The 26,485-nt window shown below is 44.0% G+C and overlaps 1 protein-coding gene across 1 annotated transcript in view; it reads left to right on the forward strand.

The window, feature by feature from the left end:
* The window catches only part of LOC139366816 (orofacial cleft 1 candidate 1), a 101,521-nt gene that overhangs the window by 63,954 nt on the left and 11,082 nt on the right, over nt 1-26,485 (forward strand). Inside the window, exons 16-19 of the mRNA XM_071104511.1 lie at nt 1,723-1,977; nt 3,890-4,142; nt 6,257-6,420; nt 16,039-16,198. Of these exons, the coding sequence (XP_070960612.1) occupies nt 1,723-1,977; nt 3,890-4,142; nt 6,257-6,420; nt 16,039-16,198 (832 nt within the window). The remainder of the gene's footprint in view (nt 1-1,722; nt 1,978-3,889; nt 4,143-6,256; nt 6,421-16,038; nt 16,199-26,485) is intronic.

Consider the following 26,485-nt stretch of genomic DNA (forward strand, 5'->3'; position numbering starts at 1 on the left):
AGTTTGTTTCAGAGTGCTGCATGAATATTTATCTACAGTCTATAACTGTTGACTGGGCATTTTCTGAATGAAAGCGAGCTCTCCCACATGGAAAGAACTTGAAGCGATCTCTCGTGTTTATCTGCAAGGAAACCTGAGAACTTAACACAAATAATTTAACACTTCACAGAGTGCCTTCCTCCGGGGTTTGGTTGATGATCACTTTTAGTTTATTGTGACTTGATTTAGGAAATTACCGGCCACATCCTGTGACTTAATATTGGGTGAATTGCGCTCCACTGGACTCAAATCTAACAGTACAGTTGGATGAGGGGATGGAGAGAAACAATTGATTATTTTTGCTTTTCATCTTTAGGCATTATATGCAAACCATTTCCCTGGGTACACACTACAAAGTGAATACCAAGCATCTTTGGGAACAGAAAGATGACTAGACGCATGGATGTCCACGGGCCATTGCCTGGAGAAATATTAGGATGCTCCTTCGCCTTGTTTGACTTTTCTCACACTGACAAGGGGACATGTTGTGTCTTTAGCCGCGCGCGCGCGTGTGTGTGTGTGTGTGTACTAAGTTTGGAGATGGTAGGGGAGACTAGAGCCCTGTTGAGAGAGGCTCTTATGTTCTCAGTCTTGTCCTAATGTGGCGTTCCAGTTTTCCATGCCAGGTCATTACTGGCCCAGCAGCACCCACTCTCTCCTCCTCTCCATCCAGACTCTCCATCTGTGCCCTCTATATGAAAGAGAATGGCTGAGCAGGAGCAGGGCTGCACTGGGGAGAGAGAGGTGCACTGTGGAGAGAAGCTGAGCAGGGGTAGGAGGGGCTGCTGAGATAGGCGAGAGAGAGGCCTGTGTGGAGAGAAGCTGAGCAGGGGTAGGAGGGGCTGCTGAGAGAGGCGAGAGAGTGGCCTGTGTGGAGAGAAGCTGCGCAGGGTAGGAGGCGCTGCTGAGAGAGGCGAGAGAGAGGCCTGTGTGGAGAGAAGCTGAGCAGGGGTAGGAGGGGCTGCTGAGAGAGGCGAGAGAGAGGCCTGTGTGGAGAGAAGCTGAGCAGGTGTAGGAGGTGCTGCTGAGAGAGGCGAGAGAGAGGCCTGTGTGGAGAGAAGCTGAGCAGGGGTAGGAGGCGCTGCTGAGAGAGGCGAGAGAGAGGCCTGTGTGGAGAGAAGCTGAGCAGGGGTAGGAGGGGCTGCTGAGAGAGGCGAGAGAGAGGCCTGTGTGGAGAGAAGCTGAGCAGGGGTAGGAGGGGCTGCTGAGATAGGCGAGAGAGAGTCCTGTGTGGAGAGAAGCTGAGCAGGGGTAGGAGGCGCTGCTGAGAGAGGCGAGAGAGAGGCCTGTGTGGAGAGAAGCTGAGCAGGGGTAGGAGGGGCTGCTGAGATAGGCGAGAGAGAGGCCTGTGTGGAGAGAAGCTGAGCAGGGGTAGGAGGGGCTGCTGAGATAGGCGAGAGAGAGGCCTGTGTGGAGAGAAGCTGAGCAGGGGTAGGAGGGGCTGCTGAGATAGGCGAGAGAGAGGCCTGTGTGGAGAGAAGCTGAGCAGGGGTAGGAGGGGCTGCTGAGAGAGACGAGAGAGAGGCCTGTGTGTGTGTGTGTGTTTGTTGTTTCCAGGCCCTGCACTCTCCTGCTGTCGTCTTTCTAAATCTCTCTTGTGTCTCCCTCTCTCCCTGTATATCCAAGTATATACTGTATATACTGTATGTGTGATGTTTTTTCCAGGCCTGTGCTCTCCTACAGAGGGCCGGGCGGTGGCGGCACCGGCAGTGGTAGCAATGGTGGGGCTGCTGAGCGTACACATTTGGCTCTCCGCATGATCCCGTCAGAGCTGGGCCTGTCACCGCGGCGCTGGGGCTGGCGCTCCTCCTCAGCAGCAGCAGCAGCACAGCTCTGCCTCATTATGCCGCTCCTGGCTTTGATCTGGTTTGCAAGGCTCTACCTGCATTACTGCAGCCAGTGGCTCTTCCTCCAGGCCATCGCAGTTCCTGTCAACAAGTGAGTGTGCTTCCTTTGATATCCTCCTCTCTCCGAGGAGGTGGAGGAGGAGGAGTGATTGTGTGTGTGTAGAGAGAGTGCATGGGAGAGGAGAGAAGAGGCGAGAGCTAGCACAGTGCAGCAAAGTTGTGTGTGTGTGTGTGTGTGTGTGTGTGTGTGTGTGTGTGTGTGTGTGTGTGTAGATGTACATAAGTACTCACATACTCCCTCCCACTAGATACTGTATAAAAATCTGCCCATTACCAGTTTAACAAGACTTGCCTAAGCATTAATGAAACCATGTGGGAGAATTCATTGATTTCAACAGGCATTCTTGCGTGTGCATTATTTGGAAAGAATGTATTGTTTATTATTTTGTAGACAATATTTCATAATAAACAAAGTAGGATGCCATTGAGAGGCTGTTACATCTCAATAGCACATGGTGTTGATTTAATTCATCACATTAAAAGCTAGACTGTGAATATGCTTACAAGCATTAAATCATAGAAAATACATCTGACAGAATACGGGAAAAATGTGCATGAGTAAAAATGGAGTGGAGGGAGGGGGGATGGAGGAAAAAAACATGGAAATCGAGGGGGTCACCAGCCACCAACGGATGACAAGTTCCACATGTCTGGCCGCTTCCTCCTCTGAGCATTTCTCCCTGTAATGGGCAGTCCCCAGCTAGCTCTCTGTCTCCATCTCTGACAGTCTGGGGATGGCCAGTGTGCTGACAGCCTCCCCCCTGCCCCACCCCCTGTGTCTAGCCCCCTGTCTCACCCGATACCCTCCCCCAATAGTGCCTCTGGGACATCAGCGGGCAGCAAAGCGGGCCCTTCATGAGCGAGACACTCTCACTCAGGCCCCACGCGGCTCTCCCATCACCCCCAGCACTCTCACGTACACACACACACAGACTGTACACACACACACATCATCACCAGTCAGGTGGCCAAGAGCCACTTTGCCAGCATATCACACCACCACCTCACAGGCCCAGTCATTAAAGAGCACCACATGCACATTAGACATTACACCACTCTGTGGCCCGCTCAGAGTACTAAATCAGTATTATTACTCCCCATTTTATATGGAAAGTCTTTGTCAACATTCAACAATATATCTTTCTGTAAAAATGACATTTGTAACACCTGGTACAAACCACAGATACGGTATATTGAAATACAGGGATAGGGATATAATGACTGTTTATAGAATTGTAAAGTTGCCATGGAATTTGACTTAAACTGAAGATGGAAACCTCTAGACAGGTCAGGACAGAATTGTAGACAAACCAAAATGAGCGTAGCATATAGACGAACAGATTAATTATTGAGAATACAGAAAGTGATAGTAGGTTTAGCAGTGTTGTGTTGGTTCAGAAGGAGTACAAATGGACCATCAGTGGGAGAAATGGCGAGTGGCTGAGAGTGGGTTGTTTCTCTAAGTGAATCACGTGAATTAACGGGCAAAACAGGCACCTCTTTACTCACACAAGCACTACTCGCAGATGGTAGATTAAGAAACTCATGAGCCATGATGTGAATTGTTGAGTGTAGGTACAGTACATCTTATCTTACCTTTTGTTATCGGAAACTACAGTTTCACAACACTTAAGTTGCATGCTTAGTTTTATAGAATTTACTATGAATTGACTGGTACTGTAGATCCAACATCTTTTGTCGCAATGTACTTTATTCATCATGTGATCCCCATCACAAACGGAAATGAATCGTTTTTGGTTATGATGCACACAAAAACACTACTAGTATGTTCTTTATACAATATATATTTAGACATGAATGTTTTGCTATTTCAGTGTGCTATCACATGTACATGTGTTCTGTCTTGGAGTGGATGGAGCGCACCAAAGAGCTGATGTAGGCTAACACTTCTCTTGTTTTCCTCTACCCCCCCCCCCTTCCAGATTCCAGTTCCATGCTCACACCGTGGAGTTGGTCTACCAGAATTCCTTGCTTCATACCCGCGAGGAGTTGGCTATGGTCGTGGTGGGACCTCTGACCTTGAACGCCGTAACGTTGCTGCTGCTCCTGATCAGATGGGGCTGTCAGCTAGCGTTTGGCTCACTCCCCTCCTTCACGTCAAACTTTATCATGGCTTTGGGAGTGTGGACAGTGCTGGACCCGCTGGCGGTCTTTGTAGTGGATGCCGTCCTGGGGGTAAGTCACTTAAAATAACTTGGACACTTGTGTTCACATTAAATGGGAAGTTCACTTTATCTTAGCAAAGTGACTTTAGAAGTTAGAAAAAAAGCACACACAAGGTTAGATCCATGTCTTTTTGCATCAGGGATCCCGTTTTGTCTGTCCGAAAGAACTCCACCGTCAGATGACTTTCAGTTGCTTATGCGGAATGTGAAACCATGACATAGAGGTTGATAAGAGGCTATTTGAAAGCCACGCAGTGTATATGTGTATTATTATTTGGCCTGGTATTTGATCCATCTATAATTTCAATAACCACCGTATACCTCAATGAACATAAATGATAATCCAAGGTGAATGTCCAGTATGTGTCTAATATACATGTGTACTGTTCAATCATATACTATGGTTAATCATATGGTTATTAGTGAAGAGATATTAGCACAGTATAATATTTCCTCACGTAATGGAATACCACAGAGGGCCTTGATAAATGCATGTACAAACCAAACACTTTCCCCAGTTTTCTCTTTGTCGGAGACCTCTTATATTACCTGTAGATTACACTGTAGATGTACTGTACTGTCCTTTGTATTTAATCAAGTGTATATACAGCGCATTCGGAAAGTATTCAGACCCCTTGACTTTTTCCAAATTTTGTTACGTTACAGCCTTGTTCTAAAATGGATTAAATAAAAAAATGTCCTCATCAATCTACACACAATTACCCATTGTGACAAAGCAAAAACAGTTTTTTAGAAGAAAAAAAAACAGAAATACATTATTTACAGAAGTATTCAGAACCTTTGCTATGAGACTCAAAATTGAACTCAGGTGAATCCTTGAGATGTTTCTACAACTTTACCTGTGGTAAATTCAGTTGATTGGACATGATTTGGAAAGCCACACACCTGTCTATATAAGATCCCACAGTTGACAGTGCATGTCAGAGCAAAAACCAAGCAGTGTGGTCAAAGAAATTGTCCGTAGAACTCCGAGACAGGATTGTGTCGAGGCACAGATCTGGAGAAGGGTACCAAAACATTTCTGCAGCATTCAAGGTCCAAAAGAACACAGTGGCCTCCATCATTCTTAAATGGAAGGAGTTTGGACCCTCCAAGACTCTCCCTAGAGCTGGCCACTCTGGCCAAACTGAGCAATCGGGGGAGAATGGCCTTGGTCAGGAAGGTGACCAAGAACCCGATGGTCACTCTGACAGAGCTCCAGAGTTCCTCTGTCGAGATCGAAGAACCTTCCAGAATCTCTGTAGCACTCCACCAATCAGGCCTTTATGGTAGAGTGGCCTGGTGGAAGCCACTCCTCAGTAAAAGGCACATGGACAGCCCGCTTGGAGTTTGCCTAAAGGCACTTAAAGGACTCTGAGACCATGAGAAACAAGATTCTCTGTTCTGATGAAACCAAGATTGAACTCTATGGCTTGAATGCCAAGCATCACGCCTACGGTGAAGCATGGTGGTCACAGCATCATGCTGTGGGGATGTTTTTCAGCATCAGGGATACTTGTCAGGATCAAGGGAAAGATGAACAGAGCAAAGTACAGAGAGATCCTTGATGAAAACCTGCTCCAGAGCGCTCAGCACCTCAGACTGGGGCAAAGGTTCACCTTCCAACAGGACAACAACCCTAATCACACAGCCAAGGCAATTTAGGAGTGGCTTCAGGACAAGTCTCTGAATGTCCTTAAGTGGCCCAGTCAGAGCCCGGACTTGAACCTGATCAAACATCTCTGGAGACACCTGAAAATAGCTGTACAGCGACGCTCCCCATCCAACCTGACAGAGCTTGAAAGGATCTGCAGAGAAAAATATGAGAAACCAAATACAGGTGTGCCAAGCTTGTAGCGTCATACCCAAGAAGACTTGAGGCTGTAATCGCTGCCAAAGGTGCTTTAGCAAAGTACTGAGTAAAGGGTCTGAATACTCATGTAAATGTGATATTTCGGAGGGGGGTTTATGTCAAACATTTGCATTTCTAAAACCTGTTTTTGCTTTGTCATTATAGGGTATTGTGTGTAGATTGATGAGGGGAGAAAAACAATTTAATCAATTTTAGAACAAAATGTGGAAAAAGACAAAGGGGTCTGAATTGTAGGCTCTATGCGTGTTCAGCGTCTGTCCTACAGTGCAGAGTCTCCTGTTGCGGATGCAGCCAAGCTCTACTGGCACTTCTACCGGACCGACCAATCAGGGGCAGCTGGAGTGGTCATCACCCTCTTCCTCTATGCCATCCTCTTCCTCCTCTCCACCACCATCCTCTACCTCTACTTCCTCAGGTCAGCACAAACATGCAGAGGCATTATGCCCAAAGAAACTAATTTAATGCATTTGTAGGATAAAACATAGAAGATAAAGTTGATTTAACTCTGAATTCATTCTAATATTGAAAATGGCCATCGGTGCTGATGAGGCTAGACATAAGAAACACGGGAAAAATGGGACTCGCTAATGCCAATGAAATATCAATTGAACAGCACTGAATGCAGTACTATGCTTAATGCACTGAATGCAGTACTAAGCTTAATGTGTTTTCATACACGTTACTAGGGTTTTCATGGTGTATGTATTGTAGTACTGTAGTGCTACTATTATAATAATATTGGCATCTCCCATTGCTTCAGAAACCATGTCGTAGTTGACGTCTCAGTTCCTCGAAACAGCCCGTTTCTGAACTAGAAATGGATCTTGCTCCAGACCTGTCCTGTCACATTGGGCTTTCGTGTCGACTTTGAGTCCTCCGTCTTTGACCTTCCTAGTGGCTGAAAAGTGTCACAACACTGGGGAAGCACACAGGAAGAGCGACTAGCGAATTAGGAATTATCATTGGGGTATTTTTAGATGGTCCAGCCTATGGGGACACCCTGCCAATGAAGAGTAAAAACCCTCTAACACCCAGTCCTGTCCACTAATTCCTATACCCACTCCCAAATAACCAACCCCCAGACCCCCTCAATCCGTGTGTGTGTCTGTGTTTTCACTCAACTATGTCCGCAGAAAACAAGTGTTGATCTAATCGGTTGTGATTTTAGAGTCTCATGCAATTACTAATGCAGTTATGCATTAAGCGAACTGCCACACAAGGTTGTCGAATTGAACGCAGCTCCATAGTCGGGAAGAGAAGATGTAAAGCGTGGCTAATTCGGAACTAGGTAGATTTGTTTTTACATAACGTGAGTATGTAACATCCTTGCATAATACGATTAGTTGATATGGTGTATGGTGTATGTTTCATCTTTGTGCTGTATCCATATTGAAGGGCCTGCTGCTAGAGTAGATGGACAACGTTTGAGCTGCTCATCAGATGAAGTCTATCAGATTGAGGTCACCCCTGCTGGAACGTTAGTGGAACGTTAGCGCTAGCAGTGTTTGTGTTGTGATGGGGCTCTGCAAACCACTTTAGCACTTATCTCTCCCATGAGTCGCTCTGTCCTGTGAAGAAAGCAATGCTCTAATCTGATTGGCTCAGAACAACAGCCAATGAGAGTGGTTCCTTTCAATGGATGTTTTACTAAGGAAGTTGGGGTTTGATGGTGATTAGTGATTATTGCAAGCTGAAGATTTGTTTTATACAACATGTACTTGTAGGCCTGTTGTACCCAATTTTCCTACATTTTCTTCTCCTATTTTTCGTTCCCGAAAGGCAATTCTCTTTTACATAATGGAAAGATTCAGTTGTAGGCCTAATTTTGGGGGAGTGGTGAGGTAGGAAAAACGTTGAGTATGTGATAAAATACTGTACCACATCCCCATCAAAAGGTGTGTGTTTTCGTACCCTGAAATTAGACCGAATCCCATTAACATTTCGAAATGTAAAATGTCCACAATTGAATTAATCAGTTTAGAATCGGTCCGAAAGGGGAAAAAAGGGTACCATTTCATTTTCCGTAAGCGGCCGCTTATCGGCTCAGCACTAAATGGACAATATTAAAACAGCAGCCAGTATTAATGATTTCTGCCACTCAGTCGCCGGGTGGATTGTATTGAATATAGGGCACGAGGCTGAGGAGGGCTGATAATTTTATGGGTTACATGTTCTTATTGGCTGTCAGAGGGAGAGCTCTGACACAGCTCGTGACCTATTTCTAAAAAAAAGCCTGGGGCTATATGTATAGATAGAATGAACTGTTATCCTTTTTTAATTACATTTTAGGCTGCCTTGATTCATTGGCTGAAAAATATATATATTTCAGTAATTTTTTATTCCTTCACCGAAAAACTTCACAAATAGAGGTGGTGACATTGATTGTAGAATGATTACAATGTAAAGGAGAAGGAAAGAGTCTTCAGTCCCTCTCAGTCCCTCTCAATTTTGTATTGAGAGAGACTGGTCTCCATCTAGTACTTTGAATGAGTCTGGATCCAGTCTTCTGTCTGTCTGTCTGTCTGTCTGTCTGTCTGTCTGTCTGTCTGTCTGTCTGTCTGTCTGTTAGGGGCTCTGGGGATGAGACAGCCACGTTTGTTTCACTATCCTTGTGAGGACCAAACAATTGATGATTCTGATTCAAAATCCTATTTTCCTTTTGTCCTTAACCTAACCCTAACATTAACCCCTAACTCCTAACCCTAATTTAAACCTTAACCCTAAACCTAACCTCGAAATCTAAAATAGTTGTTTTCCTTGTGGGGCCTGGCGAACTGTCCCCACTTGTCCGAATTTAGCTTGTTTTACTATCCTTGTGAGGACTTCTGGGCCCCAGAAGGATAGTAAAACCAAACACACACACACACACACACACACACACACACACACACACACACACAGAGACACACACACACGCGCACACACACACACGCGCACACACTGAATGGGCTGAACCCTCTCTGGACCTCCTCTCTGTCACACTATGCTCCTTATCAAATATTCTGAACAAAAATCTAAAAGCAACATGTATAGTGTTGGTCCCATGTTTCATGAGCTGAAATAAAAGATCCCAGAAATGTTCCAGACGCACAAAAAGCATATTGCGCTCAAATTTTGTGATCAAATTTGTTTACATCCCTGACGGTGTGCTGGGGACAATAAACGGCCACTCTAAAATGTACAGTTTTGAAACACAACGCAATGCCAAAGATGTCTCAAGCTTAGAAGGTGCGTGCAATTGGCATGCTGACTACAGGAATGTCCACCAGAGCTGTTGCCAGAGAATGTAATGTAAATTTCTCTACCATAAGCTGCCTCCAACATACTTTTAGAGAATTTGGCAGAACGTCCAACCGGTCTCACAACCGCAGATCACGTGTAACCACACCAACCCAGGACCTCCACATTCGGCTTCTTCACCTGTGGGATCGTCTGAGACCAGCCACCCGGACAGCTGATGAAACTGTGGGTTTGCACCACCAAATAATTTCTGCACAAACAGTCAGAAACCAACACAGAGAAGCATATCTGCTTGCTCATCGTCCTCACCAGAGTCTTGACCTGACTGCAGTTCAGCGTTGTAACTGACTTCAGTAGGCAACTGCTCACCTTCGATGGCCACTGGCACGTCGTGCCATTCATCCGCCACCATCACCTCATGTGTCAGCATGATAATGCATGGTCCAATGTCACAAGGATCTGTACGCAATTCCTGGAAGCTGAAAATGTCCCAGTTCTTCCATGGCCTGCATACTCACCAGACACCAGACACCCATAGACTCCCAAGTGGTGCAGTGGTCTAAGGCACTGCATCGCAGTCCTAGAGGCGTCACTACAGACCTTGGTTCGATCCTGGGCTGTATCGGGAGTCCCATAGGGCGGCGCACAATTGTCCAGCGTCGTCCGGGTAAGGGGAGGGTTTGGCTGGGTAGGCCGTCATTATAAATAAGAATTTGTTCTTAACTGACTTGCCTAGTTAAATAAAGGTTAAATAAATAACTAATTATAATAATGTTTGCATATCTGTATTCCCAGTCATGTGAAATCCATAGATTAGGACCTAATGAATTTATTTAAATTAACTGATTTCCTTAAATGAACTGCAACTCAGTAAAATCTTTAAAATTGTTGCATGTTGCATTTATATTTTTGTTTAGTGTATATAATTGACACCATTGATTAATATTAATTAGCAGCTACCATTTAACAGATAAGGGTCTTTCTATAAATAAATGGGCCAATGTGTGACATCATGGTCAACATTTCTAAATGGTTTGATATACATTTAAATATAATTTTCTAGCAGAATTAAAGTCTAGCTGGGCACAATGAGACCATAACACCACCTACAGTAGCAACAACAAAACACCGACATGTCATTCAAAATGTCACAAGAAACATGGACACCGCATGTTTCTTTGTCATGCCTAGTTGCTAGTTTTTTTTGTGCTTTAGTCAACTTCTCTATAATTTATAGCCATGCTAAACATCCTTGATGAATGAAAAAGATAAACAACAGCATTTCTATATGTTTTAATAGTTGATATAATACATTACCATAATACAATGGATTCTGTCAATAAAATCACTGACAATAATAATAACCAATAATGAAATCATTATAATCAGTAAACTCTTCAAGCATTGTGTGTGAGTGTGTATGTGAGTGTGAGAGAGTCTGTGTCTGAAAACTAGCTGTCAAATTCTTGCTTCCTCTGTCCTTGTTTCCTCCACTGTTTGCCTCTCCTTGAGAGTGCATTGTAGCCTGAGGGGAGGAACCTTCACTCCTCTCCCCCAATGTGCTTTGAGAGGGAGGTGAAGAATGGGGGAAACAAGGGAAGAATCTCAATTACATTTCCTTGATCCCTCACGTCCTCTCTCCTCGCCTCCTTCTCAAAACCCATTGGAAATGATGGTGAGAGGGAAGGACCTCTGACATTCTCATCCAGTGGGTTTTGAGAAGGCGACAAGGAGAGAAGATGCAATGAATCAAGGAAATGCAATTGAGATTCTCCCAAGGACAGAGGAAGCAAGTATTTGACAGCTATTCAAGAATAGGTAGCTGAAGACCTGCTGTAAACAGTGAAAGGATATATTTACATGTCTACTATTTACATCCTTGCTCCATCCCAGCTAGTTAGATGTGCAAACAATGACTAGGGGAATAGCTCTAGTCTAGCAATATAAACTGTTGTTTTGGCTATATGGTATCATTGAAAAATATTACCAATGGTTAATTAGGTTGCTCAGATAAATCTGTCCCCCAACCATTTGTGATTGCAAAATGTGGATTTTTTTACATGGGATAAAAGTAGAGATAGAAATTGGTATATCATATACTACAGTTGAGGAACAATGGGAAAGTAACTTTGCTTTGAAAGTTGATAAACTTACTTTTGAGAAAATAACCCAACTTTTGAGAAAATGTCCCTTGAAAGTTTTGGTGCACATACTGGAGAGCTCTTCTTTGTCTACACCCATTTAGCATCGCTCACGTTCACTTAAGCCTTAGCTCCACCCATCTATTTTAGGATTCACATGTGAGGCCATGTGCTAAACAGAGTGAGTACAGTAGTGTACTAAACAATCAAAGATTTAAAGAGTAAAAGCTGGTTTATACTACGGCTATGTCTGTAGACAGTTGTCGCAGTGACATCATGAACATTCTATTGTCGTCCTACATCAAACTTGTCGTTGTCTTTATGAAATAGCACACAAAAACGACAGGCTGCATGACATCAGCAGCCTGGTGGTCTAAAATAGCATAACTGGTGTATTTTAACATCAATAAACCCATCCGTTTAAAAAATAAATTAAGTATATGTCAATCTAGCAAACCAGGCAACTAAAAGCAACTTTCTAAACTTTGTTTTGGTTTGTTTCTAGCTTGTTAGCTAGCTAGCCAGTGTAAATAATTACCATATCATAGCTGACAATTACTTAACTTTAGCTCATTTTATTAATTATTACATTTAAAAAAACACACAACAAGATCATTATTTAAAAGTTAATGGCGAGCTAATTACAGAAAATAGCTGATAGTGTGACGAAATAAAAGCAGGGCATTTTACTGGAGAATTTTAGAACTTGGACACTGTTTCTTTAGCCTGACTTTGTATCCTAATTTGACTGGTGCAGGTCATGTTGTTCTTCACATTACCGTCAAATAAAATCAAAGTCTATTTGTCACATGCACAGGATACAGAAGGTGTAAACGGTATAGTGAAATTGTTACTTGAATAGTGAAGTCTTTTTGTATGTAGCTAGCTAGCTAAACAATGAACCATAATCCCAATTTATAACGTTACTACCATGCATGAATCTGCAGGTAGATAAAGCTAACCAATTGGGTTCAATGCTAGCAAGCTAGCTAACATTAAGCTATAATTAGCAATGCAAATGTCTTTCAGAGATATGAATAATATTACTACACAGATCATACATGTAATGTTAGCTAGTGAGCCAGCCAGCTAAAATTAGCTAGCTATCTAACAGTACGCTTTAACTTGCAATGGAAACAACTTTCTGTCAAAATTAGAAGCGTATAATATCTGAAAATGTAGATATCTAGACTCTCTTACCCGTATACATAGATTAACTCTTGTCCCTCTCTGTCACCAGATGCCATGGTTGCCCTTGGTTTGAAGATGTAATCCGGAGAGAGGTGTTATATACAACAGCCTTCTGTGTGTTCTCTTTTCAACTCCCTCCGCATATTTGCAATCAAACAAAATACTTTTCTCCATCTCTTTAGCTATCAATACTCTGCTTCCCCTGGGCATTCCATAGATTATTTTGGATATGTGTGCCCATCAAAACTGTTTTCACACCGTAACATAGGGGGATACGAAATGTTACGAGGTTACAGTGCACTTCCGAGATCGCCATACAAAAAAAGAGTCTGACAGCAATATCCAGGAATTTTACAGGATCAAGTTCAATGTGTAATTAATTTGTTAAATGCTTAGTATATGATATAACGACAAACAGCAGTATCATATATGTAAGGAAAGAAAGGTAGTGTTTTATGTCACATGATTTTTGCCAAATCTGTGAAGACTCCAAACACGAGAAAGGGTTAAACATAGATTTTGATTCATCTCATAAATTATATTTGAATGTATAGTTGAAGTCGGAAGTTTACATACACTTAGGTTGGAGTCATTAAAACTAGTTTTTCAACCACTCTACAAATGTCTTGTTAACAAACTTTAGTTTTGGCAAGTCGTTTAGGACATCTACTTTGTGCATGACACAAGTCATTTTTCCAACAATTGTTTACAGACAGATTATTTCACTTACAATTCACTGTAACACAATTCTAGTGGGTCAGAAGTTTAGATACACTAAGTTGACTGTGACTTTAAACAGCTTGGAAAATTCCCGAAATGATTTCATGACTTTAGAAGCTTCTGATAGGCTAATTGACATAATTTGAGTCAATTGGAGGTGTACCTGTGGATGTATTTCAAGGCCTACCTTCAAACTCAGTGCCTCTTTGCTTGACATTATGGGAAAATCAAAAGAAATCAGCCAAGACCTCAGAAAAAGAATTGTAGACCTCCACAAGTCTGGTTCATCTTTGGGAGCAATTTACAAACGCCTGAAGGTACCACGCTCATCTGTACAAACAATAGTACGCAGGTATAAACACCATGGGACCACGCAGCGTCATACCGGTAAGGAAGGAGATGCGTTCTGTCTCCTAGAGATGAACGTACTTTGATGCAGAAGTGCAAATCAATCCCAGAACAACAGCAAAGGACCTTGTGAAGAAGCTGTAGGAAACAGGTACAAAAGTATCTATATCCACAACAAAACGCGTCCTATATCGACATAACCTGAAAGGCCGCTCAGCAAGGAAGAAGCCACTGCTCCTAAACTGCCATAAAAAGCCAGACTACAATTTGCAACTGCACATGGGGACAAAGATCGTACTTTTGGGAGAAATGTCCTATGGTCTGATGAAACAAAAATAGAACCGTTTGGCCATAATGACCGTTATGTTTGGAGGAAAAGGGGGGATGCTTGCAAGCCGAAGAACACCATCCCATCCGTGGGATGGCGGCATCATGTTGTGGGGGTGCTTTGCTGCAGGAGGGACTGGTGCACTTCACAAAATAGATGGCATCATGAGAGGGGAAAATTATGTGGACATATTGAAGAAACATCTCAAGACATCTCAAGTTTAAGTTTGGTCGCAAATGGGTCTTCCAAATGGACAATGACCCCAAGTATTCTTCCAAAGTTTTGGCAAAATGGCTTAAGGACAACCAAGTCACGGTATTGAAGTGGCCATCACAAAGCCCTGACCTCAACCTCATAGAAAATGTGTGGCAGAACTGAAAAAGTGTGTGTGAGCAAGGAGGCCTACAAAACTGACTCAGTTACACCAGCTCTGTCAGGAGGAATGGGCCAAAATTCACCCAACTTATTGTGGGAAGGTTGTGGAAGGCTACCCGAAACATTTGACCCAAGTTAAACAATTTAAAGGCAATGCTACCAAATACTAATTGAGTGTATGTAAAATTATGACCCACTGGGAATGTGATGAAGGAAATAAAAGCTGAAATAAATAATTATCTTTACTATTATTCTGATTTCATATTCTTAAAATAAAGTGGTGATCCTAACTGAACTAAGACAGGGAATTTTTACTAGGATTAAATATCAGGAATTGTGAAAAAGTTTACATTTATTTCGCTAAGGTGTATGTAAACTTCCGACTTCAACTGTATCTTTGTTCCCACTTTATATCTTAATGATTTCATATGATAAAAATAGGCAAATTATTATTGTCTATGTAACAGCTCCAAACAGTTTTCCACTAAAATAAATGCTCACTGGTACCATAGTTTAGAACTGTTGAACAGCACTTCTGCCAAACATATTGTGCATATCCAAGGCTTTTCCGCAATGAAAGACGGTGAATCCCACTAAGAGAGAGAGGTGCATAAATGAATGAAAAGAGCACATCTGATGATGAATGCAAGCTATTCTTATGTCTGAAGTCAGAGTACTACATAAGAGTAGCAAACTCTCCCAAGAGCTCTGGATAGGAGTGATGCTGGGTTCAAAGCTCTATCTATCCAGTATCCTTGTATACAGCTGTCTCTCCTTGATGTTAGTTTTAACTGATTACCCCCTGACTGCGGAGAATCTCTTTGGTAGGGGAAAAGGTTGCGCGCGTTTGATGATTGGCCAAGGCATTTGTTTGTTTGTGTAGCGCTGGTGTCTTTGTGGGCTGTTGTCTGTGTTGCTTGTGGAGAAAGCTAGCCGGCTGATGCTCAGTCACCTCGAGACTCCGATCAATACGCGTTCTGGCGTGGCCACATGACTCAGACCCACCTCATCAGACGGCCACTCAATCAGCAGCCAATAGCAGCCAATCCCCTGGCGGCTATCTTTGAAGCGCCTTGTGGAGTCTTCTGGAGTCTCCCGTGATCTTGATTGTTCCATACCGCCCACTTACTGCCAGCCCAGCTCCTTTTAACTAAAAGTAGCCTCCCTCCCACTCACCAAGGCCAATTTGCCTGCATTCTTGTCCTCTGTGTTCTGCGTTCTGTGGATCAATTCAGATACTCCATTTTAAACGGCATACTGAGTCTGGAATGAGATGCTTAATTCAATTAATAGAACGTTGGGGATGTTTTCTGGTACACTGGACACCATGATTTGGGTTTTAGTTGTAAGCACCAGACAACATCGAAACGATAAGCTTCATTCAATGCCGCCGAGGCTCGTCAGATGAAATGTGTCCCAAAGGTCAGGAAACCGGTTTGTGGAACGTTAGCCGACGGGACACTAACGTGAATATAATTAGGATGTGACGTTGGTTTGGCATCAGACTAGCCAACAAAACCATGAGTACAGTCATGAACTTTGACACCGTTGGGCTGAGTAGGGTAATATTGTTCCTTGTTTTCACAAATTACCCATGGTGGCCTTTTACGAAGGCAGAGTGGCAGACAATGATGGTTCATGGCTCGTCTCCTCCACTTTCCCTCCCTCCACCTTAACACCCTCCCCCCAGACTCCACAACGAGGGGCGCATGCTGGACATCTTCCAGCGTCTCAGCGTGACCGAGGGATCCTTCTTCGTCCCCCGGGACCTGGAGGTGTCCAACCAGGAACTAGACTACATCATCCAGAAGGCCGAGCAGTGGAGGGGCTTCAATGGAGAAAGACGCAAGGTGAGCCAACTAGCCCGCTTAATGTCCCTAAACCCTGACCCCAACCAAACTGGGCTGGCTCGGATATTTTCTTTCCACATTTTCCTTTTCAGCACTGTTCCATTAACTATGGTGGATGCCTAACCAGGCCAGCTCAACTCAGTGGTGTGAGAAGGCCTTTCTTATGACCACAGTACTGTAGCCATGCTCCCTGCTCTCTGCTGTCCTCAAGTCGTAAGTGTTTAATTGGATTAATGGTTGTTTTCTTACTGAGAGGATGAGCAGAAAGACCCTGTTGATACTAATCCATTAGATTGCTCCATCTAACAGGCAGAGAAATTGTGGTTGGTTGTCTGTAACCGCGGGTCATGCCCGCTAGGGTCTAGGACCAAAGGGATATATTCTGTGGGTGAGCTGATTGGTTAGCGAGGGACTTAGAAGAGTGGTCAAGATAGACTCCAGTTATTGTCCATTACTAGATTTAATTTGGACAGTTTATTAACGAAGATATTAAGTTCTAAGAAGATACATAGAATAAGCTTATTTTCTATCATTACATTTTCTTTAGTTACATTTCAGAAAGCCAAGGAATTCATCTCAAAGGTCTTTAGCTTCATTCTAATTAGTACAAGATAATTACCAAAACAGAAACTCAGCTAGCGGGCTGCCTGATTAGTCTGTGGAAACCAATTTCCAAAGATATTTCATTAAAGAAAGACTACTCAATCAACACACACACATGCATGCACACACACACACACACACACACACACACACACTGCAACAGGCATTTGGTTAATGTGAACTTAGCATGGACAAGTCGATGTCAGAAGGTTGTGGGTGCAGGAAATTCCAACGTCCCCATGAAATGATTCTCATCTGAGGGAAGCTGTCATCTTCTGACAGGCACTATGGGTTGGTGAGGATGACACAGCGATGACACTGTATTAGCATGTAACCACGGCGGTGGGGAATCTATGCATAGTGATTGAAAATGTGACTTCTGCAGATAAGAAAATAGAACATAGCGATCCAACCCCATTTAATTTATTCTGTACAATTTGTTAGTGGCATACATCTCTTATTAACTTTCCTGCTCTCTCTCTCAAGTTCATACACTCCCAAATGGCTACAGCTTGTACTGTACTGCAGCCTCCCTGTAAAGCCTCCCAAACTATTTAGTGACTTTCTGATGAGATATTATAATACCTGTCAACCGAGGCGAGTGTAAGTGAAAGATAATTGCCACCTCATCGTAAATGCAAAGATTTTGTTCAGCTGTTTTGTGGTAGCACACCATTTCAATATAGACTATGCTGAAGCCAACTATGTACAGTGGAGAGAACAAGTATTTGATACACTGCCGATTTTGCAGGTTTTCCTACTTACAAAGCATGTAGAGGTCTAATTTTTATCATAGGTACACTTCAACTGTGAGAGACGGAATCTAAAACAAAAATCCAGAAAATCACATTGTATGATTTTTAAGTAATTAATTTGCATTTTATTGCATGACATAAGTATTTGATACATCAGAAAAGCAGAACTTAATATTTGGTACAGAAACCTTTGTTTGCAATTACAGAGATCATACGTTTCCTGTAGTTCTTGACCAGGTTTGCACACACTGCAGCAGGGATTTTGGCCCATAAAGACCTTCTCCAGGTCCTTCAGGTTTCGGGGCTGTCGCTGGGCAATACGGACTTTCAGCTCCCTCCAAAGATTTTCTATTGGGTTCAGGTCTGGAGACTGGCTAGGCCCCTCCAGGACCTTGAGATGCTTCTTACGGAGCCACTCCTTAGTTGCCCTGGCTGTGTGTTTCGGGTCGTTGTCATGCTGGAAGACCCAGCCACGACCCATATTCAATGCTCTTACTGAGGGAAGGAGGTTGTTGGCCAAGATCTCGCGATACATGGCCCCATTCATCCTCCCCTCAATACGGTGCAGTTGTCCTGTCCCCTTTGCAGAAAAGCATCCCCAAAGAATGATGTTTCACCTCCATGCTTCACGGTTGGGATGGTGTTCTTGGGGTTGTACTCATCCTTCTTCTTCCTCCAAACACGGCGAGTGGAGTTTAGACCAAAAAGCTCTATTTTGTCTCATCAGACCACATGACCTTCTCCCATTCCTCCTCTTGATCATCCAGATCGTCATTGGCAAACTTCAGACGAGCCTGGACATGCGCTGGCTTGAGCAGGGGGACCTTGCGTGCGCTGCAGGATTTTAATCCATGATGGCGTAGTGTGTTACTAATGGTTTTCTTTGAGACTGTGGTCCCAGCTCTCTTTAGGTCATTGACCAGGTCCTGCCGTGTAGTTCTGGGCTCATCCCTCACCTTCCTCATGATCATTGATGCCCCACGAGGTGAGATCTTGCATGGAGCCCCAGACCGAAGGTGATTGACCGTCATCTTGAACTTCTTCCATTTTCTAATAATTGCATCAACAGTTGTTGCCTTCTCACCAAATAAATATATTTTACAGTCCAGTCTAGCAATGTGCCCGTTTCACTTTTAGACATACCAAGTCTAAGGCTAAGGATCTGTGCCATACCAATTTAACTAAGGATCTGTGCTATACCAATTTAACTAAGGATCTGTGCTATACCAAGTTAACTAAGGATCTTTGCCATACCAAGTTAACTAAGGATCTGTGCCATACCAAGTTAACTAAGGATCTGTGCCATACCAATGAACTAAGGATCTGTGCTATACCAATTTAACTAAGGATCTGTGCTATACCAAGTTAACTAAGGATCTTTGCCATACCAAGTTAACTAAGGATCTGTGCCATACCAAGTTAACTAAGGATCTTTGCCATACCAAGTTAACTAAGGATATGTGCCATACCAAGTTTACTACACTCTTGCAAAAAAGGGCTCCGAAAGTGTTATCCAGCTGTCGCCATAGAACCCTTTTTTGTTCCAGGTAAAACCTGTTTTGGTTCCAGGTACAACCATTTTGGGTTCCATGTAGAACCCTCTGTGGAAATATTTGGAACCAATAAGGGTTCTTCAAAGGGTTCTCCTATGGGGTCAGCCAAATATATCTTTTTTTCTAAGAGTATAAGTATCTGTGCCATACCAAGTCAACAAGTCTCTTTTTTCTTTTTTTTCTCTTCACCTTTATTTGACCAGGTAGGCCAGTTGAGAACAAGTTCTCATTTACAACTGCGACCTGGCCAAGATAAAGCAAAGCAGTGTGACACAAACAACACAGTTACACATGGAATAAACAAACGTACAGTCAATACCACAATAGAAAAAAATCTATATACAGTATGTGCAAATGAGGTAAGATTAGGGAGGTAAGGCAATAAATAGGCCATAGTGGCGAAGTAATTACAATTTAGCAATTAAACACTGGAGTGATAGATGTGCAGAAGATTAATGTGCAAGTAGAGATACTGGGGTGCAAAGGAGCAAAAAAAATATAACAATATGGGGATGAGGTAGTTGGATGGGCTATTTACAGATGGGCTATGTACAGGTGCAATGATCTGTGAGCTGCTATGACAGCTGATGCTTAAAGTTAGTGAGGGAGATATGAGTCTCCAGCTTCAGTGATTTTTGCAAACTTGTGGTCTGTTTAGGTGTGAGATCTTCCTATAGACCAATTGCCTCACAACAACTTTTGTGGGTTAAGCCTATTCATTCAAAGCCAGTATTTCCATATAAGTCAATATAGTTCAATATACAGTATATATATCAAAGTATGTGGACACCCTTCAAATGAGTGGATTTGGCTATTTCCCCCGTTGCTGACAGTTGTATAAAATCGAGCACACAGCCATGCAATCTCCATAGACAAACATTGGCAGTAGAATGGCCTTACTGAAGAGCTCAGGTACTTTCAATGTGGCACCATCTTAGGATGCCACCTTTCCAACAAGTCAGTTCATCACATTTCTGCCCTACTGGAGCTTCCCCGGTCAACTGTAAGTGCTGTTATTGTGAAGTGGAAACGTCTAGGAGCAACAACGGCTCAGCTGCAAAGTGGTGGGCCACACAAGCTCACAAAACGGGGCCGCCGAGTGTTGAAGTGTGTAAAAATTGTTGGTCCTCGGTTGCAACACTCACTAGGGAGTTCTAAACTTCCTCTGGAACCAATGTCAGCACAAGAACTGTTCGCCGGGAGCTTCATGAAATGGGTTTCCATGGCTTGAGCAGCCGCACACAAGCCTAAGATCACCATGCACAATGCCAAGCATCATCTGGAGTGGTGTAAAGCTCGCCGCCATTGGACTTTGGAGCTGTTTTATGGTTTGGGCAAGGCCCCTTAGTTCCAGTGAAGGGAAATTTTAACGATACAGCATACAGTAACATTCTAGACAATTCTGTGCTTCCAACTTTGTGGCAACAGTTTGGGGAAGGCCCGTTCCTGTTTCAGCATTACAATGCCCCCCGTGCACAAAGTGATGTCCATACAGAAATGGTTTGTCGATCGGTGTGGAAGAACTTGATTGGCCTGCACAGAACCCTGACCTCAACCCCATCGAACATCTTTGGGATGAATTGAAACGCCGACTGCGAGCAAGGTCTAATCGCCCAACATCAGTGTCTGACCTCACTAATGCTCTTGTGGCTGAATGGCAGCAAGTCCCCGCAGCAATGTTCCAACATCTAGTGGAAAGCCTCCCAGAAGAGTGGAGGCTGCTATATCAGAAAAGGAAGGACCAACTCCATATTAATGCCCATACTTTTGGTCATGTAGTGTAGTTCATCAATCGTTGTCTTCTGCATGAGATGGAGCTAATGTGGAGGTGAGACGATACTCCCCACCTTGAACCGTCCTCATGCACCTCCCTGAACATTACATGAGATAGTCTCAGTTAATACAGTTGATAGTAATACTAATTAGTTTGGCTTGTTTATTGGATAGAAATTTGGCCTCCGTTTTTCTGGCGACTTTGAGAGAAATTAGGGCCCAAAGTTTATGATTAAGAAAATGCTTAATTTAGCCTGATGGCCTCTAACAGTTGTCCTACTAAGTCTTCCCTACATTACGTAGATTTCCTCGCTGCACTGCAACAATTACAGCATACTTAATATTGTCCCTAATTTGGCTTTATTAAACTGATAAAATGCTAACGCATTAAACACATTTGCCAGCGTGATTAAAATATAGGGTTATTGCATTTTATGATTTTTACATTATTCAGGCCGGCGATTTTTCACAGAAATAAGATTGGCCGTGCCATTATTTCATCATTATTGGAGCAATTTCTCCTGTGCAAAAAAGGGTCACTTTCCTAACTCAGCAAAGACATATCCCTATTAAACTAATTTGCCTACATGCAAATTTTTGTCATTTTTCCCTCGTTAACTATTTATCAGAGACAGGAAAAAAATATATTCATGAAGGAGAGAGGGGAGCAGCCCGACAGAGCTGAAACTAATATTTTGCAACTCTAATGATTTTTTGCATCCTTAATTAGATAGAATAAGGTTGATATGATTAGGTCAGGATGTAGTGTTTTTCATTAAAAATACATTTCAGAAACTGTATTCCAAATGTGCCCTTGCAATTAAATAATGAATCCAACGAGTTTCTTATTACGGACCCAATTAATATGAGAGGGAAGGGCGTAATTTTAATAACAATGGGCCACGAGGCCTTCATTAACCAAGAGAGGAGGGAAGAATGGATAAAGAAATAGAGGAGAAAAGATATTCACAGGTACAGTATAGTGATGGTGTGACGGGACATAGAAAGTTTTAAGGGTCAAGCAAGGTGATGACAAAGGGTCAATGACTTGATTTGACCATTTATCTTTGAGTCCCCAGTCACAGTTCGTGCTAGCAAGAATATCAAACTAAACAAAGACAGCCTCAAGGGCAGACATATTTAATTTACTCTCTGATAGAATGTGTTAAGTACACGGTTGAACACTCACTCTTAACACAATCCAACACAAGGAAATGAGAGAGGTTAATGACAACGTTGACTAAAACCAGTTTTCTCTCAGGGTGCCCTCTGCCATAACATGGGGCGCGATCCTTCCTACCTTTTTACTGTACATGTGATGTTTCCCTCCAGCTCTGAAACAATAAAATAATAATCCACATTCAATAACAAATCTGCAAATGGCCCTATTATTATATTATTATCAAACTTGTAATTTTCATGATCATAAAACATAATCTAATTTTACTTTCTTACTTACCAATGAACTTTATATTACACCTCACTATTCTTCCAGGCCTTACAGTATACGATCAGTTCTATTGCCGTAAGCTTTGAATATGACTTAAAGGTGGTGGCATCAGATAAAAGCACCAGCTGTTGAGCTGATCCAAAGTGGGTGAGTGGGCCTACACTCATACCTGAGTTGGAATTCGATCTGAACACTTGCGGAGGAAGCAGTAGGATGAGTTTTCATTAAATTCTTATCATCTAGCTAGTGTCAATGATGGTGGTTGATAGATACACCCACTCGCTGATGTCATCGCTTACGATCGATTAGATCATCTACATCGGCACCTTTCCTAGTTCTAGTTCTCCAGGGAAGTTACAACAGAAGCCAGGCTAACTGCCTACTGCATTAGTTGGTTAGCACACCGTTGTGGGAGTCTACTGCAACCGAAAACTCATAGTGGAGCTCAGTTGGTAATGAGCACATTAATTATGGAAAAGCACTGATGCAGATGGACCTAATTAATTGTCTGCCGTCACCCTCTTGATTACTGTACCTGGAAGGGAGGTGTTAATTTCGGTAATACTTAAGCAGGTACGCAAACAGTTGTGTCAGAGTGGGGGCTGTGACAGTGACTGAGGAGAGCCCTACCTCACTAGAGTCATTGTCACCGTCGTTATTCACCAGAAGTTTCCGGGTGACATTGTGCTAATGGAAGTTGTCGTCTCGACGATGGCCCCAGAGATGTTTTCGCAACTGAACGGCGGTCGACAACATCGTGGCGGCGGCGTTTGTCTCCGTATGTCTAGGTAATGGGTTACCTTGTGCGAATTTGGGGAACACCCAAGGTGCTTTGCAAAACATGCTTGTGGGGGGTAAACCTGTTGAGGTTTGGATGGCACAGATTGGAGCTCTAATGATAACTGGGACTGTGCTTCTCTTTCTTTAATCATGTGAGAGGGGACTATGTGTGGTCTCCCTAATCTATACTAGTCCCTCATGTTACCACTTGATCAGATTTCAGCTTCACTCGACGTAACCTCTTACCCATTAGAATTACCATAACAACCTTTTGAGTTGAGTTGAGCATTGAAATGGTTATTCTCTTTATCCGGTATCTGAGCCTTTGGTAAAGGTTTTAGCCTTTATCTGTTTTACCCCTCAACAATGTCCTCTGCATGATCTACCTCAAAACAATGCTGCAACCCCTCTCGATTCAGAAGACTCCAAAGCAGACGGTCAGAAGGTACGTGACATTGTTGATGTTCACCACACTCTCTGAACCTTGCCATTTTGGCTTCCCCATTCCTGCTCTTCACCTATGTACAGTAAAGTGAGACTTTAAAGGGGCCCCGAGAGACGACCACCTCCACCGCTAAGGGAACAAGGCCATCACCCCAAACCAGGGGAGCATTAGCCCATGACGAGAAGCCCAGGAACCGCTTGTCAGTGGAACAATGGCCCAGAGAGCCCCCCTACAGGAACCCAAAACAGGAACGCAGGAAGTGGAGAGGAGTTGATATGTCATCGCGGTAATATAGGAGGGGTCATCTGGAGTCGATGGGGGTAGTGTTGGGGGCAGGGAGATATGGGGCTCACTGAGGGCAGTTCCCACATCACCCCTCACCCCTCTCATCCCACACCCGACCCTGCCATAGAGTGGGGGCTGTATGTGTGTGTGTGTGTGTGTGTGTGTCTGTGTGTGTGTGTGTCTGTGTGTGTGTGTGTGTGTGTGTGTGTGTGTGTGTGTGTGTGTGTGTGTCTGTCGCATTAGGTCCGAGAGTGGCTTCTTCAATTACAGGGGGCTATTAGTGGACAGTGCTGTGAGCCTCCGTGGCCCGGGGCTACAGCAGCCAGCCAGGCAGGCACAGGGAACAGGAGCACAACCACTCCACTCGCCGCTGCATTAGAGTGCTCAATATGAGATGTGACTGCAAAGGGTACATGCCTGTGTTGGTGAAAAGGTCACAGACTTTGGGGGGCAGTAATGTGTGAAAGCGGTGCAGTCTCACAATGGTTAAAGAAAGAAAAAAAATATATAGAAGCACTCACTCAGCAACCCTCCCCCCCCGCCCCTCTACTCACAAAACGCTGCAGCCCTGTCTCCATTTTTTAGTATCGCCGCGTTCACCCAGGGCTACTCTGTGATTCGCCGAAGATCCTCGGAAAAAGCGTCTGCTTTGCTTCGCTTTTGGAAAAAAAGAGATGCAGCCATTGTTGTAATTGTGTAACACCTCAAACTGAAGAATGGGCGGTCAGTTTGTGTGTCTCTGACACTGAACCGTCCCTGTGTTGGCTTTTTTTTTGTGCTCCCCATGTCTCCTCCCAGGCCCATAGAAACAGAGGCATCGGTTCGCGTTTGAACTCGTCCGTGTGAACGTTTAATTACTGGGAGTGTCAGCCTCTGCTTAATATGTCCCTCACCATTAATCCAGGAAGAGGATATTATTATCTCTTCTCCTCCCTAAACCCTGGGCAGGCTTTTCTTTGGGAGACTGAGATGGAGAGAGTAATAGAGAAGGAGAGAAAGAGGGAAAGAGAAGAAGAGAGAGAGACTCGTCACATCATAAGTAGGTCTGTATGGTTAGCACCCCCCATCACATGCCAGACAGATGCAAACTTACACAAACACAGTTTTTTTACAAAGTGGATGTTTTCTAGTTAGTGGTGTCTTTGCACTTGTAGAGATTCAGGGATGTTGTATGCCCTGTCAGCTGTCAAAACAACGTCCAGCTGGAAGCCACACAATTGAGTCCACATGTTGAAGTCCTGTCTCTCCCTGCTTTTTCCTTCCCTTCCTCCCTCCCTCTGCCTCTCCCTCTCTCTGCCTGCCTCTTCCTGGTTCTTCCCTCCCTCTGCCTGCCTCTCCCTGCTTCTTCCCTCCCTCTGCCTGCCTCTTCCTGGTTCTTCCCTCCCTCTGCCTGCCTCTCCCTGCTTCTTCCCTCCCTCTGCCTGCCTCTTCCTGGTTCTTCCCTCCCTCTGCCTGCCTCTCCCTGCTTCTTCCCTCCCTCCCGGCCTCTCCCTGCTTCTTCCCTCCCTCCCGGCCTCTCCCTGCTTCTTCCCTCCCTACCTGCCTCTCCCTGCTTCTTCCCTCCCTACCTGCCTCTCACTGCTTCTTCCCTCCCTCCCTGCCGCTCCCTGCTTCTTCCCTCCCTCCCTCTGCCTGCCTCCCTCTACCTGCCTCCCTCTCCCGCCGTCCTTCTGCCTGCCTGCCTTTCTCTCTGCATGCCCCTCCCTCTGCCTGCCCCTCACTCCCTCTGCCTGCCCCTCTCTCCTTCCCTCTGCTTGCCCCTCTCTGCCTCCCTCCCTTCCTCTGCCTACCTCTCCCTCCCTCGCCCTCCCTCTGCCTGCCTGCCTCTCCCTCCCTCCCTCTGCCTGCCCAGCTCTTATGGATCCCGGCCCGTTCACTTGCCATCCATAATGCAAACCAGAAGGAACAAATTGGACTGTCGGCGAGGAGTGAACGAGTGTTCTTCAGCGGCACACAGAAGAGCAAATGGGATTTTTAAAGAGCTCATCTTGCACCATTTTTTAGTGTTTTGCACACTGGCTGAGTCTAATTTGTCTTGTAGTTTGAAATTATTATATCGGAGGATTAGCAGAGAAAGTTTGCCTCGGTTGGAGTCCATTGGGATGTGGTCACTAATCAAAATAATAACAGTTTGCTTCATTGAAGAGTATTTAAAGAACCAACATTTTGGCACAATTGACATGAAGCAGGAATGTATCTCTAGAAAGTGGTGGACTTGGTGGTGGAGAGTCGGTTGTCTTAAATCTGGATTTCATTTTAGCATTATTAAAAGCAGTACTATTAATAAAAGTAAATATCCTTCTTTGTGATCCTACGACACTATGAGAACCAGCCTGCATGTGAAACCATCTGCCCTTTTTACTTTCTGACCATACGTTTGTTAGTCTTCCCTCCTCCTCTTCCTCCTCCTCCTCAGTTGCTTTAAAGAGTGTGACCTTGAGTGTTTCCTGTGGCCCAGGGGGGAGCAGGCCTGCTGATTGTGACAGGTGTCTCGTCTTAACAGGATGGATGATGACATCCTCTGGAGAGATAGGTTGGAGGGACTTTAATATCTCTTATCTCTCCCATAACCACATAGATGGATATACAGCACTGCACTGTCAAGGTGGCCCCGCTATAAGCAGAGAATCCCAGGTCTAATTT

The sequence above is a fragment of the Oncorhynchus clarkii genome, chromosome 15 (genome assembly GCF_045791955.1).
Source record: "Oncorhynchus clarkii lewisi isolate Uvic-CL-2024 chromosome 15, UVic_Ocla_1.0, whole genome shotgun sequence".
NCBI lineage: Eukaryota > Metazoa > Chordata > Actinopteri > Salmoniformes > Salmonidae > Oncorhynchus > Oncorhynchus clarkii.